This window comes from Chelonia mydas, chromosome 14 (assembly GCF_015237465.2).
Source record: "Chelonia mydas isolate rCheMyd1 chromosome 14, rCheMyd1.pri.v2, whole genome shotgun sequence".
Lineage (NCBI taxonomy): Eukaryota > Metazoa > Chordata > Testudines > Cheloniidae > Chelonia > Chelonia mydas.
In genome coordinates, this window is record NC_051254.2 from 13,488,117 (window position 1) to 13,502,787 (window position 14,671).

A 14,671-nucleotide genomic window follows, 5' to 3' on the forward strand; every position below is an offset into this window, starting at 1 on the left:
AGTGTACTGATATATCAGTATAGTTAATAGGGCACTGGTCTGGGGGATGCAAAAGATCTGGGTTCATTTACTGGCTCAGTTTCTTGTCTGACCTTGGGCAAATCCCTAAATCTCCCCGTGCCTCAGTTCCCCCTCTATAAAATGGGGATAGCACTTCCCTCCCTCCCAGGGTGTTGTGAGGCTAAAATCCATTACTGATTGTGAGGCCATCAGGTAAGACAGCCGTGAGGACCACGGAAATACCTACATAGGTCAGGCATAGACCCGTCTCTGTCCCAGGCAGCAGGAAGCGCTGCAGGGGACAAGACAGAAGGAGACAGAACTGGCACAGACCAGTCTGTTACAGCCAGCAGAGGTGGGGATACACTGGCACGAAGGAGCCTGGGCACCAGGAGCGAAGGCATGGCTTGGCTTCGTGTCAGTGACTTTGATCGCTGGCGAAGCACAGGAGCTGCCGGATGTCATGGCAGCAATGAAGCAAGTGATTCCCGCACCCAAGCAAAGGCGCTGACTTACCCTGTCGCTCAGATCTCGGGAGACATAGAGCAGAATGTCCGCAGCAACATCTGCAAAGAATTCATCGCCAGAAATCTGTTAAAGACACAACGAGGATTCCATTCCAGTGATAACAAAGGGAGGAAAAGCGATACTAACGAGATTGATCAGGGGCTTCTGATTTAAAGAGCTCACGCAGGGAAACAGCAAATCTGCTGGTTTAAGGATTGCACACCCTGGACTGGATTGGAGGGTGGCCGTCACACCAAGGAAATCTGCTGGTGTCTGTGAGTTACCCCAGATCTACACCAGACTTGCTGAGAGCAGACGTCCTTTGGACGCTTACACAAAGTCAAACTCAGAATGTCCCACCTGAAGCTCCACTCTTGCTTGTGTTTGAAACCTCAGCAGCAAAACCACTTTGGAGGCTAGCAGAGTGAAGGAGAAATCCCCGTCTGGCCAGAGGCCGGCAGAGCGTGGCCAGAGTCCCCGGCTTCAGACAAGCAGAGTTTCCTGAGATGATCTCAAGACAATAGATGGGCCAATAATTTCATCTGCCTCCATTGCAGGTGACAGGTAACCAGGATCCTCAGATCCATCGTACTTGGAGCCTACACTTAGACCCTGTATTGCTCTGGTATGGACACTCTCTTGCTGATTTATACCCACTGCTCTGGGAAGCAGGATCACAGTGCCGGGTGTTACGAATTACACCTTGTAGGACACGCACACAACTGCTGCGAATTATACCTGGTAGGACACACACACAAGTGCTACGAATTACACCTTGTAGGACACACACACAAGTGCTACGAATTACACCTTGTAGGACACACACACAAGTGCTGCGAATAATACCTGATAGGTCACGCACAGTTCGAATCTAGGCTGAGGCACAGAAATAAAGTCCACAACTGCAGAGTTCCCAAAAGACACTAAGTTTATTACGCTCGAGCGTGGTGCCCCCCTGCTAGCCAGGAGGGGACCCTGAATACAAATTATACAAAGGTTATATACCTTTTAGCAAAGCATGTTGCCCTCGTGCATCGGAAACCTTAGCCAATAAACAAACCCTTTTCTTATCTACCACCTATCCCTGCTTGGTGCATTCCTCATGCTATACCAGTATGTTAATTACACAGCATGGTCCTAAAACCATGCATCAGTAACTTTTATTATCAGGATGGGAGGCCTCACATCAAGGCCGAGAGACAGGGAGTTAGAGACTGACAAAAACCAGATACTGGGAATCAAGGCAGGCTGGAGACAAGGAGGAGGATTTTCACAGGGATTCAGTATCTAAGGATTACTCCTCCTGGTGTATGATGTGCTGGCTTTTAAACAATGGTGGGCCCCAAACCAAAATGGAGTCACATGTGCTAACTTTTCCTTAACACGGGGGAGCCGAGCTCCCAGTGGGGTCCGTGTCCTCGCTCTGCCCTGTCCCCATGGGAAGGCATCTCCACAGATGCTCAGCTGAGAGATCTTCCCACTTGTGCCGTGCTTTTGCCTGATGGCTCATAGGTTCGATAGCTTCCCTCTCACGCCTCTGTGTAACGGGGGTGGAGCCTCAACCTGCAGACAGCTCATGACTGTCCGAAATGAGCTGCTTCTTGCTGAGATCAGACCTCTGCTCAGGGGCCAATTCTTCTGAGCCTTGATTCAGAGCCTTAAGTTAACACTAGGGCTAAGAGTTACAGTGGGCCTACCTGAAACGCCCTGGCATAGGCCACAGCTAGCTGCCCCTGATCATACAGCATCTTCTCAAAGTGAGGAACATGCCATCTCTGGTCGGTGGAGTAGCGATGGAATCCCTGCAGAGACAGAAATAGTACACATGCACCAGAGCCCAGCACCGTCTCTGGTCAGCAGTCTGATTATACCTCCAGGGTCTTCTTTCCAAAAGAGAACACTTCATGCTACCCAAGCAAGGTGCCTCCAAGAGCCATCACTCCAGGCCATCAAACACCCAGCCCCCCTTACCTGAGCAATGTGATCATGAATCCCACCATAGGCCATCATCTTGAGAGTGTGCAGCACCATCTGCAAGGCCCGTGCGCCATCAGGGGATGCCCGGTGTAGGGTCCAGTATGTGAACAGGAAATTTAAATTGACTGCAACACAATAACAAAGCCAAGCACCTGAGGTCAATCCCATGCCCTGGGCTGCTCCCTTCTGCTGCGATGGCTCAGTTAGGAGACAATGGACTGACCTGGCGTGGGGAACTTTGGAAACTCTGAAAAGCCGCCATATTCCTCATCATATGATTCAGACAGCTGCTGGAAACACCTGGCCATCACCTCTGGAAAAGGTGGGGGCGAATCTTCCCCTTTGATGCCGATCTCAGCCCTTGCCAGCAGCGCTGACATAATCCTCTGGCTATTCTCCAAAAGGGCATTTTTGTTCTGCTTCCACTAGGAGGGAGACCATGAAAGAGCCGGAAGGTCAGTCTTTCCCCATCAGCTGCTCATGGCCTTTGTCCCCTCTTGATGAGGTTCCCTGTGTTAGTCAAATCCAGATTCTGTCTTCAGGCCCCAGTCCAGTTCTTTGGTCCAGCACCCAATGATTCCCCTCCCCAGATCAATTCTAATCAATCTCTAACCTATCCAGAGCTCTGCACCTCTTCCATATGCAGTCCATCAGTGGGTGTTTTTTCTCACTAACTGGCCCCTCTCTTGTCCCCACATCCAGTTCATTTGTCCCCCAAACACACGTCCCCACTATCCCAACCCCAAATCCAATTTTCCCCATCAACCCTCCAAAACAAACAATCAGTGCTAATGGCGATGGCTAGTCCACTCCCCAGTCCCAGGTTTCTGTGCTGTACTTTTCTGATGAGGACCCAAAAACCCACCACAAAATCTCAGGCTGCAAAAATGTATACCTGATCAGCAATTCGGAGCAGCACCGTCCGAAAGCCGACTTGGTAAATTCCATCTTCAGGAGGGAAATACGTCCCACCTACGAAGGGTTTGAGGTCAGGAGTCAGCCACACACTCATTGGCCAGCCCCCTCCACTGCTGGTGGCCTGCAAGAAAAACCATGGATAAGTGATCATCTCTCGGCCACCCCTTGGTATCATAATGTGTGTATCTAACTCAGGGATGGTGGAGAGGTTCTCTCCACACCTCTTGTCATGCATGTCCCCTTTCTTGTCATCGTCCCACGTCAGACCCACCTCCTCACCTGCACAAAGGTCATGTAAACTTTATCCACATCTGGTCGCTCCTCACGATCCACTTTTATGCACACAAAGTTGTCATTCAGAATCTTGCCGATCTCTTTGTTCTTGAAGGACTCCTGCTCCATCACGTGGCACCAGTGGCAGGTGGAATAGCCGACTGAAAACAAACACTGTCGATTAAAGAAAGGTTCCAAGCTGAATAGTGGAACAAATGTCCTACTAATGAAATCTATTCACTGTGGAATACTCTCCCAAGGGGATGCCCATTGAATGGGACAGTTACAAATCGGATTGGAGAGTAAACTTCAGGGAATGAACCTGCATTGGAGGAATGTAGGTTAAGTCACCCTGTCATTCCCATCTCTAACCCCTATGATTCTGCCCCACAGACTCTTGTAAACAAGAAGAAGCCCATTGGATAAGAACATAAGAACGGTCATACTGGGTCGGACCGAAGGTCCATCTTGCCCAGTATCCTGTCTTCCGACAGCGGCCAATGCCTGGTATTTCAGAGGGAATGAACCAAATAGGTAAACAGCAAGTGATCCATCCCGTCGCCCATTCCCAGCTTCTGGCAAACAGTGGCTAGGGATGCTTCAGAGCATGGATTTTGCCCAGTTTAAACTAGTGTTCATTTAAGGGCGAGTCTACATGTGGGAATTAACCAGAATTGATAATGCTTAATCCACTTTGGAGGTGAATTAAGCAAAACCTGAAAACAGCACTCTTATTCTGGATTAAGTGTATCCACACAGAAAGGTATTCAGGAATAGCTATAGTCATTTAAATTCACATCCTATCTTATTCTGGAATAACCTCTGTGTAGACAAACCCTAAACCTGTCTGATCCTCTCATGCTGATACAAAGTACAAGGTTATCAGGCAATCTTCTCAAATGATCTCCAGTGCCATTCACACACCAGCTTGACACAAAGATGCATGGCCTATGGTGTAATTTACATAACCACGCATGGGAAAGCTCAGTGCATTTGCTCTTGGGTTACCTGACAGAAATATCAGCTTGTTTTCTTTCTTTGATTTATCAAAGGCTTCCTGGCCCCACGGGTACCTGAGAGAAAAGAAAAAAAGGGGCTTCTGCCATGAGGGCTGCTGGGTTTTAGAATATATTTTACACTGGCTGAGGACCAGTTATAAGATGGGAGGCAATCAGTGTGCTCATTGTGGATAATCAAGTCCTATTCTGGGTTCTGGACTGTAGCACACAGTCACCTCCTGCCCCACAAGGTTATCACAAATCTGAGCATACAGGATATGAAGGGAAGAACTCCACAGCCTCAGGGTAACACACGCGCACACACACACACACAACTCCATAGCATCAGGGTGATACCCACCCCACACACACACATCAATGTCCCTAATGGAAAACTCTGATTGTACATTTAAGCTAATGGTGGGCAACCTGCAGCCCGGGGGCCAAAGGGTGCCCACCACAGATTTAAGCTGTGCTGCCATCCATCCCAGATCCCATGGACCCTACCCAGCTTCACAATTGGTAAAATGAAAGGGAAGAGGGGAAGGCTCTCTCTCTCACCAGTCCACCGGATTGTGGGCATGCTGGAGGAGGTAGGGAGACTTCTCGTTAATCAGACGGTTGGTGTAACGATGGATGCTAGATCGGCTGCTTTTCCCTCCTGTGGCCATGGCTGGGCCCCCTCTCAGAAACACAGTCCTGTGACAAGGAACACAAAGGTTTGTTAGCATCACTCATCCCCGAAGACGAGTAAGACACCAAAGTCCCAAGAACTGCTAAGGACTGGATCAGCATATGGCCCAGGCTTCTTGAGATCCCTGTACACACCCGCACAGCCCGGCGTGATCCCCGGTGGGCTGGGGGCAGCAGTGTGGTCAGTCTGTATCTGTGAATGCTGCCGGTTCCTCACTGCAAACCCAAGGCTGGAGTTGTGAGCTGTGACACTAATCTCTTGGGTTACCGCAGGGGTCTGGGTTGAGGTGACTTAGGCCCCGCCAGCACAAAGCTAGCTCAAGCACGCCCCCAGTGGGCAGGGGAAGGAGTGTTAATGCTGCCATTGTGATGCGGGAGCTGTGTCATAGCCCAGCTGAGAGCGGCTCCCACAGTCCCAGGTGCACAGCTGCAGCACCAGAGGGTTGTGTCCTCTCCCTCCAGCCAAATACCATCTCCTTAGCCATACTCCAGAAGGCTACCTGCACAGCATGCACACGGCTCTTCTCCCTAGAGCCCCCAGCCCCCAATAGGTATGCTGCTCCTTTGAGCCCACTCCAAAACCCTTCCCTTTCTGGCCAACACAGACCATCCACCGGTATAAAGCTCAGAACTGCCACCTCATTCTGCCGCAGGTACCTGTACTCCAGTCCCACAGTATGGGAGTGCCTCACAATACCCCTGCGAGGAAGGGGACACTTATCTTCCCCACTCTTCCAGCTGGGGAACCAAGGCACAGAAAGGCAAAGTGACTCACCCTCAGGTCACACGCAGTGGGCGTAGGCAACTGAACCCAGGCCTCACAAGTCCCCAGCCAGTGCCCCAACCTGGACCACACACAACCTCCTAGCACCCCAAGGAAACTCAGCCCTCAGGATCCTCTGTGCTGAACCACTCCCCCTCTCCCCCGCAAACATCTCTCCTTTTACCTCCTAACTGTACCCACAGACCTGAAAAGGCCTCACAGCCTCAGCCTTGCCTCCCTCCACAAGGAGACCAGCAACAGAGACTTTACATTTACGCAGCTCCAAAACATGCCAGATGCTCCACACACTGATCCAAAGACAAGGTCTCTCCTCGGAGTTCCCAACCTAAACAGGCTTGAAGCCAACAAAGGATAGGAAGTAACATACACAAGTAATTCAGTGTTCTGCATGGGGTCACCTTGTCTCTTGGGTCCCACACTTTTTGTGGGGCTCATCTTTTCTCACTCTCTTGCCATCATTTTGGAGGAGACCAAGGACCTGGTGGGCCTTGTGAATGGAGTAAACTCCTAAAATGGGACATGAAGGAGGAGGAGAGGATGCAGACAGGGTGGAGCAGGTCTGGAAGGAGGTTCCAGGGGGGGATATGGGAGACAGAGCAAAGACAAGAGCAAGAGAAGGGAATGAAGGGGAAGGTTAACTGCAAAGCTTGGGCCAAGAGAAGACAGGTAGAGTAGACAAAAATACAGGGGATTAGTATGGAGCGATCCTGACGTTACACAGCCTCTGGGATCAGCTCCAAAGACCGCAACCCACAAAAAAATCAATGCTGCATCAGACAGATGTACAGGCATCAGCACGGCATTGAACACCCTAACAGAGAGGAATGGGGCTCAGATTCAGGGACAGGCAGATGAGGCAGCTGATCTCTCCCTGGCCATTACCAATCAGAATGAGGATCAGTGGCAGGCTGAACAAACAGACAACTCCCGGGTGCAACACTGGGTCAGATCTAGCTGTAGAGAACACTTACTCTCATACTGCGATGAACGGAATGCCTCAGTCCTAGGGGTGGCCAAAGGGAACAGGGATATAGGGGGGCTGGCGATTTTTCCTGACCAGCAGTAGGACAGATAGGGAACCTTATTGCAACCTCCACCCTTTCTGTTTGTTGAATCCCCCAGTTGCCTCTTGTCATGCACTTAACGTGTACAGTGTTTAGCACAATAGGCCGCCTAGGTGCTGCCAGATTCAGAATACAAATCATGCCTCATAATAATGGCAGCAGGGAGGACAATACTCCTGGGTGTGGCAGAAACTCTCTCTGGGCCAGACTAGGGGGAGCAAAGGGATCATGAACTGCCAGGGACAGAGACCACTGCCCCCCCAATGGATCAGCACCAATGACAGACAAGGGGATCCTATTGGGGCAGACAACATCTCTCTTGGATCAGTATCCTAGACAGGGAGTGGGTCAGACAGAACCACCCAAGTGTCAGGAGCAGCAAGAACACAAGGGGCTCCCACCAAAACACAGAACCACACGTTCCCCCCAGCCTTTCTTCGGGGCCGGACCAAAGACAAGCCAGGGAATCTCACTGGGTCAGAGAACCACACGCCCCTTTGGAACAGCGCCAGACCGAGGGGGGCGGATCCCATTGGGTCAGACCGAGCAGCCTCCCGCCCCCAATCCTGTGGGGGGGGGGGAATCCCCCTGGGCCTGACAGAACCATCTCCCCCCCTTTGGATCAGTCCCGGGAGGGCTGCTCCCCTCGGGGATCCGGCGGGGCTGTGACCATGTCAGCCGTGTCCCCGGCTTCCCGAGCCGGCCCCAATCCCTGGCCCGGCTCCGTTCGGGCTCCCTCCGGGCTCTGCCCCGGTGCCTGCGAGTCCAGGCGGTTCGGCTCGCTCCGGCCCGGCGGGACAGCAGGCAGCAGCCGCGGCGCAGGAGGGGGGCGGAGATCATGGCCGCCGCCAGCGACCTCCTCCCGTGCTCGGGCTGCGGGGAGGCCGGCAGGGGGCGGCAGCGGCCGGCCAGAGCGCGGAGCGGCCGGACAGCCCCGGGCCCACGGGGAGGGATAGGCCCGCTGCGCCGGGGAGGAGGAGCCCGGCCGCGGCTAGGGCCTTCCGGCTGCCCGCACTCGGGGCTCGCCCTGGGGCTGAGTCCCCAGGGCCGGGGCGTCCCTGGCTCTGGGAGTGACCCTGGGGCTGAGTCCCCAGGACGGGGGTGTCCCTGGCTCTCAGTCCCCAGGATGGGGTGACCCTGGCTCTGGGAGCGACCCTGGGGCTGAGTCCCCAGGACGGGGGTGGCCCTGGCTCTGAGTCCCCAGGACCGGGGTGACCCTGGCTCTGGGAGTGACCCTGGGGCTGAGTCCCCAGGACAGGGCTCCTGGGACATTAGGCGTCAAATACGGGACTGGTGATCATCCTGCACTGCACACGCAGTCAGAGTCCCCGCCAGTATTGTCAACACCATGTATTCAAAAAGCATGAGTCAGGACTCCCCAAATCAGGAGACTGAAAACAATAATAAAACTGGGGGCTCTTTATTCACCTCCTGGGCTTTGAACCTTTAAGGGGAGGGTCACATTTTCCTGTTTTTCTCTGCAACCATGAGAGAGAGAGAGAAACATCCATTTTTTAAGAATGAATGCTGAGATTCATGTGACTCCAGGAGCTGGGGCTTTCAGAGAAATGCCAAATATCATGAGAGTCGGCGATAATCCAGAACATCTACTCTAGCCCCCACCTCTGCCCACCTGAGTGGGGAAAAGGTGTGTCCTAATCACATGCTAGCTAACATGAGGTAACTAACATCAGGTGAAAGCCTAGGGAAGACAAGGCAGTCTGTAGTTTTCACACCTTAACAACTCAAAGTAAACACTGGGGAAGCATGGGTCTGTCACCCCCTGGTAATGTGTTAACACTACAACTGCCTTGTCTTCCTAGGATTTTACCTCGTATTAGTTAACTCTTGTGAGCTAGCACGAGGTAAGTTCACACCTTTTTTTCCTGGGGAAAAAAGGCCACGCTATTCCCGATAGGATTTTTTCCCCCTTTTCCTCTACCCTTCCCCAAGTCGCTAGTGTCTCTGTGCCTTTATGCTGGTGGTTGTGGTTGTGGCCAAAAAGAGCTTCCACCACCATCTGCTACCCTCCCCCAGTGTAGATGGCTGCCTTCCCATATGTGGGCTGAGCCAATTTCCCCACTCCTGCACAAGCTGCATAAAACTCCACTGATGCTTCAATGCAGCTTGATCAGGGCAGGCCGACGTGTCAGAATGACTGTAGGAGAATCCCCCTGCTCCTCCTTAGTCACTCTGAAATCATCAGGATCTGTCTGTGCCAGATCACTTCAAAATAGCCTGTTCTTGATCTGTGGCGTTCCAGTGACTGAAACCTTCTGCGGAAGGCTAAGTGGTTTTATCACCCACCATAAGCAACAGAGGCCAATTTCACCCATGTGTAACGCCCGTGTAGTCGGACTCAGATGGAACAACCATTAACTCAATGGAGCTAAACACCAGGGATACATTTGTCCTGGGGCTCCAATGTCGTGGGATGTTTCCTTTCAGAGTGAATATTCAGAACCTACCAGTTTATGTTCACCCACACTGTACATTTTGACTGAGGGAACAGAGTAGCCTGTTAAGAGTAGCAGCCGTGTTAGTCTGTATTTGCAAAAAGAAAAGGAGTACTTGTGGCACCTTCGAAACTAACCAATTTATTTGAGCATTGTCTATGTAATTTCCTGTGGGCAGCTAACTCTAATAGCTCTCTCGTGTGAGCCCTTCTGCCTTTGCTGTTTCCTTCGTTGGCGGAGCAGCAGATTCTAGCTTTAGAGAACTGAGGTGGGGATTTTCAAAAGCACCGTAGCCTGGGTTCTACTCCAGCGTCACCACCCCATGGTGTAGCCTGATTGCTCCTGGTAACTTGACTCCCAGCCACACACAAATCCCTCACCCATGCACAGTCGTGCTAGTAACATGACTAGGCCAGCACAACTGGAGGTATAGGGCAGCCCTCACAGGCTTGTCTTCGTTACAAAGTTAACTCCTATTATAACTCAAGTGTTGCCCACTAACTTGAATCACTTCCACACACAAAAGTCCTTGGGGCAGTGGTACCACTGTATTTCAGTTAAGTTGGCTGGGCCCATCGGGTGTATAGGCTAAAGCTGGAGCCAGCACAATGTGTCAACTGCTAACACAACCATTCTAGTGTGGTTGCTGACTAGCTCCATTAAAGTGCCACTAGTCCTCCAATGCCTTCCCACCATTCTCCCCCGTACGCAGAAAGGACAGATGACTTCTCCCACAGTTCACTGGGAAAGAATCGACAGAGTGGCTCCCCTTTCTGCAGGGCAAAGAACTGGGGGATATGACCCCAGAAGGCTTAATGACTCACATGAGTGAGTGCAGCGCCAGCAGGGACATAGTGTTAATTCAAAAGAACAAGTGTTAATTCATAAGAATGGCCATACTGGGTCAGACCAAAGGTCCATCTAGCCCAGTATCCTGTCTTCCTACAGTGGCCAATGCCAGTTGCTTCAGAGGGAATGAACAGAACAGGTAATCATCAAGTGATCCATCCCCCATCGTAGCATGGCTGCTTTCACTCAAGTTCGGCTAACTCGACAGAAGTAACTTGAGTGTTGATAACTTGATATCAGTGAAAATCCCATAAGGTACCTATCTGCCTCTTTAGGTGCCTAAATAGCTTTAAACATGTGGCCCTTAAGTTCTCTGATTCATTTATAAAATGGGGTTCATGATGGAGACCCACCTTTGTACAGTGCTTTGAGATCTATGGATGAAAACCACTCAATAAATATTAAGTATTATTATTTATGAGTCCTTCATGGTCCTGAACAATGAACAGTCTATTACGGACCCAATCCCTCTTAGGTTTGGTATCCAGATCCGGATTCCCTGGAATCCAAGGTCTTTTGGGAAAGCAGTGGAGAACTATGTTCTTGTCTATGAGTTCACAGTATGGCCCGAGAGATGTATTTACCTCCTCTGGATGCTTATAATGGACCACAACATGAATTAAGCACATGCAGAACAGCTCCCAACTGTTTGCACTTACTCTTCAGCTACAATAATTTGGTGTTTCACCCAGAGAAACAATGAGGATACATTAATAAAATTCATCCAGTACATGAGAGAGGACAATCTGCCAGAAAGTAGAGTGCAGCAGTATAGAGCATCTGCCAACCTACATCACATCCCACACCAGCTCTGCGTGGCTGGGTTCCTCCTTGTCTGCAGTCCCATGTCGGTTGGAGGCCCAGCACTCGCTTGCCATCACGCCTAGAAAGAAAACAAGGCTTGAAGGGTTTGTTGTGCCTTTTTTCCCTGCCCGGCATCAGCTTTTCTGAGCCAAGGAGGTTGCTCCACTCCAGGCTCCTTCTGCAGCTGCCTTATTATTCAATTAACTACTCGGCATTGATCTGCTTTCAAGTGCCACAGGGTAACCTGCACTCCCCCCCAGCCCAGCTCACACCAAAGCGGAGAAGGACTGGGCCACATTAACCTCCTCCTGCCTCCTGTTAGCTCTTGAGCATCGATTTCCTATTTGTGCAGCAGTGAGGAGAAAAAAGAGGCCTGACAAAGCACAATGCTGTCCTTTTACTGGCGTTTATTAATGACACTGTGGGAGGCAAAGCACATTTTTGCTAAGGGGGGTTGATTCAGTGCTGCAATGGATTGGCTCCCCCCCGCCAGCCCCGGCCCCGCGACTCCATGTTTGTTTGCTGCAGGATGTGAAGAGAAGCTGGTCTTAAATAATTGTTGTCATGAAGGTATGAAACAAGCAGCGCTGCTTGGTAATTGCCAGATGAGTGATCATTCCCCCAAACCCCGGCGTCAGCGCCTTGGTGAGCTGATTTGAATTTCCAAACACTTGGAGTCTGACGGGTACAATGTAGCTGCAGTGCCCGGAGCACAGGGAGCCTGACTAAATTGATTACCTGCTAAACCCAGGCAGATTGTTTCTATTTTGTTCCTGCTGTGCCTTTTGGAGGGGGTGGAGATGGAGGGGTGTTATGTAACACAGGAAAAGCTTTTGCAGCAAAAAAGATCCACGTGCAGTGCAGATTTCAGGACTGCAAAGGCAGGCCCCTTCGAGAGCTGGAATATATGACATTCGCTTCTTCCCCAGCGGATGGCTTGAAATGTTTTCTTTCTTTTATTTTTTTTTATTTTATTTTTTGCTTTACGTCTTGGCTTGATGATCTTTTAGTAACAGCTATAACACCTTGTTCCACTGGCATCTTTTCTCTGAAGCCATGTCAGCTTTCCCCATTGCCCCTCCATCCTGACCCCTTAAGAGAGGAGTCTTCAGGCTCTGTGTTCATTCAGAATTAGCAGTCCACCACCGCTTGCTATGCTCTGCCCCCCTGCCATAGGGGGCTCATTCCAGCCTTGGGTAAGAAGGGAGGTCAGGGTCCATGTTGGTTCAACTCTGCCCTAGAAGAACCCTTCACACTTCAACCCCATTTCAGCCCCCGCGTGTTGGGTTGGAAGGTGATCACCAGTTGGAGTCAGGCAAAAATTCCCCCATGCCATTGTAGCTGGGGTGGGGGTGCTGCCTCCCTCTGTAGCCTTTGCCACTGGGCATGGTCAAAGCCAAGAGAATGGCACAGATGGATCAGTGGACTTGTTCCAATACTATTCCTGTTCATCCTCTAAGTTACACTGAAAAGGCTCTGGAATTTTGTGGTGGCTGAGAACAGCGAGGGATCTTTGCAAACATGGTGGAGGTGGCCCTGTCCGGTCTGTAAGGAGCCTGTGCAGCAGTCTGTGCTCCGAGAGACAGCCCAGAAAGTGAAACTTTGGGAGGAGGGGGTCAAAGGTGGGTTTAAACCATCTATGCTTAGGGTGTCTGCAGTTTCCGGTATAAACTAGAGCAGTCCTGGGGGTGCTCTAACTTCTGGCAGCCAACACTGAGCTGTGCTGAAGCCCAGATTCCCCCATTGAGCAGGATGCTACTGACCTGTCCCCAGGCATGGCCTCTGCACTGGGAGCTACCTGTAAAGGGGGCAGCATAGGGCCACTTACATTGACCCTACAGTATCATAGCAGCCCTGCAGCCCCTGTATGTTGCCAGAACAGTGTACAGAGTCTGGGGTGGTGGCCAGAAGTGGACCCCCTGTTACATGACAAAGGAGTTTCCCATTTTACTGTAATTCATTTGGGGAGAAAGCTTGTAACTCGTCAAGAGTTATAGTAATTGTGAGACGTGTATGGGTGATATTTAAGGAATAATGTAATAGGGTTGCCAGGTGTCCAGTTTTTTACCAGAACGCCCAGTCGGAAAGGGACCCTGGCGGCTCTGGTCAGCACCACTGATCAGGCCGTTAAAAGTCCGGTCAGCGGTGCAGCGGTGCTAAGGCAGGCTCCCTGCCTACCCTGGCTCCGCACAGGTCCCGGAAGTGGCACGCATGTCCCTGCAGCCCCTAAGCACAGGGGCAGCCAGGGAGGCTCCACGTGCTGTCCCCGCTCCGAGCATCAGCTCTGCAGCTCCCATTGGCCAGGATCCATGGCCAATGGGATCTGCGGGGGCGGTGCCTGCGGGCTAGCGCAGTGTGCGGAGCCTGCCTTAGCCCCGCTGCGATGCCAACTGGGAGCCACCTGAGGTAAGCGCCGCCTGGCTGAAGCCCAAACCCCAAACCCCAAACCTCCTCCCACACACCACTCCTCCCAACTCCCTGCCCCAGGTTGGAAACCCATCCTGCACCCCAACTCCCTGCTCCAGCTCTGAGCCCCTCCCGCAACCTAACTTCCTCCCGGAGCCCGCACCCTGTACCTCCTCCCGCACCCCAACTCCCGACCCCAGCCCCCTCCTGCACTTCAAACCCCTTGTCCCTGGCTCCACCCCAGAGCCCGCACCCCCAGCTGGAGCCCTCATCCCCTCCCGCAGCCCAGTGAAACTGAATGAGGGTGGGGAAGAGCGAGTGATGGAGGGATGGGGGATGGAGTCAGTGGGGGCACGGCCTTGGAGAAGGGGTGGGGTGGGGCAGGGCAAGGGTGTATGGTTTCGTGCAATTAGAAAGTTGGCAACCCTATTAGGTAACTATATTGAACGTCTGCTGTATGGACTTGGAGTAAAAGTTAATCACCAGGGGATAATGCGTCTCAGTGGTAGCCCATTCAAGCAGGAGGGAGTTGTCACCCTGCCTTGGTTAGCCACTGATGTAATACCAGGCTCAATTGTCTAGCCTTGTTCCACCCCAAGACATTCAATGAAAAACTGTCAGAGACAACCGCAAACAATCAAAATCGCTTGGAGGTAAAAAAGGAACATTACAACAGATGGGGGAATCACCTTGGCTCTGGATAAAGACAAAAGAATGTTTCAGTATAACACAGGGTGGGGAAAGGCCTCTGGATCCATTCACTGAGCAGACATCTTGGGGAGCGGGGGACGTGCTCATGAAAAATTGGATACTGGTTCCCGTGAAGCCAGCCAGCCAACCCTGCAACAGGGGGAACTTTGAGGGGAAAACCTACTTTATTAGCTAGGAAAGGTAACTGTGAGTAAGTGTAGATCCTAGTTTGCGTTTGATGATTTTGTTTTG

The 14,671-nt window shown here is 51.6% G+C and overlaps 1 protein-coding gene across 5 annotated transcripts in view; it reads right to left on the reverse strand.

Moving 5' to 3' along the window:
- The window catches only part of SPATA20 (spermatogenesis associated 20), a 31,977-nt gene extending 23,780 nt beyond the window's left edge, over nt 1–8,197 (reverse strand). The window contains exons 1-9 of one of the 5 annotated variants that reach the window (XM_037914209.2): nt 7,972–8,197; nt 5,235–5,372; nt 4,684–4,748; nt 3,682–3,836; nt 3,380–3,523; nt 2,708–2,909; nt 2,479–2,609; nt 2,205–2,309; nt 517–591 (exon numbers count right to left, since the gene is read on the reverse strand). In XM_037914209.2, the coding sequence (XP_037770137.1) occupies nt 517–591; nt 2,205–2,309; nt 2,479–2,609; nt 2,708–2,909; nt 3,380–3,523; nt 3,682–3,836; nt 4,684–4,748; nt 5,235–5,372; nt 7,972–8,054 (1,098 nt within the window). In that variant the 5' untranslated portion in view covers nt 8,055–8,197. Of the gene's footprint in view, nt 1–516; nt 592–2,204; nt 2,310–2,478; nt 2,610–2,707; nt 2,910–3,379; nt 3,524–3,681; nt 3,837–4,683; nt 4,749–5,234; nt 5,373–6,334; nt 6,481–6,548; nt 7,934–7,971 lie in introns of those variants that run through there. The other 4 variants (XM_037914211.2, XM_037914210.2, XM_043528377.1 and 1 more) reach the window with 4 other exon arrangements.
- Between the last annotated feature and the right edge of the window lie 6,474 nt (nt 8,198–14,671).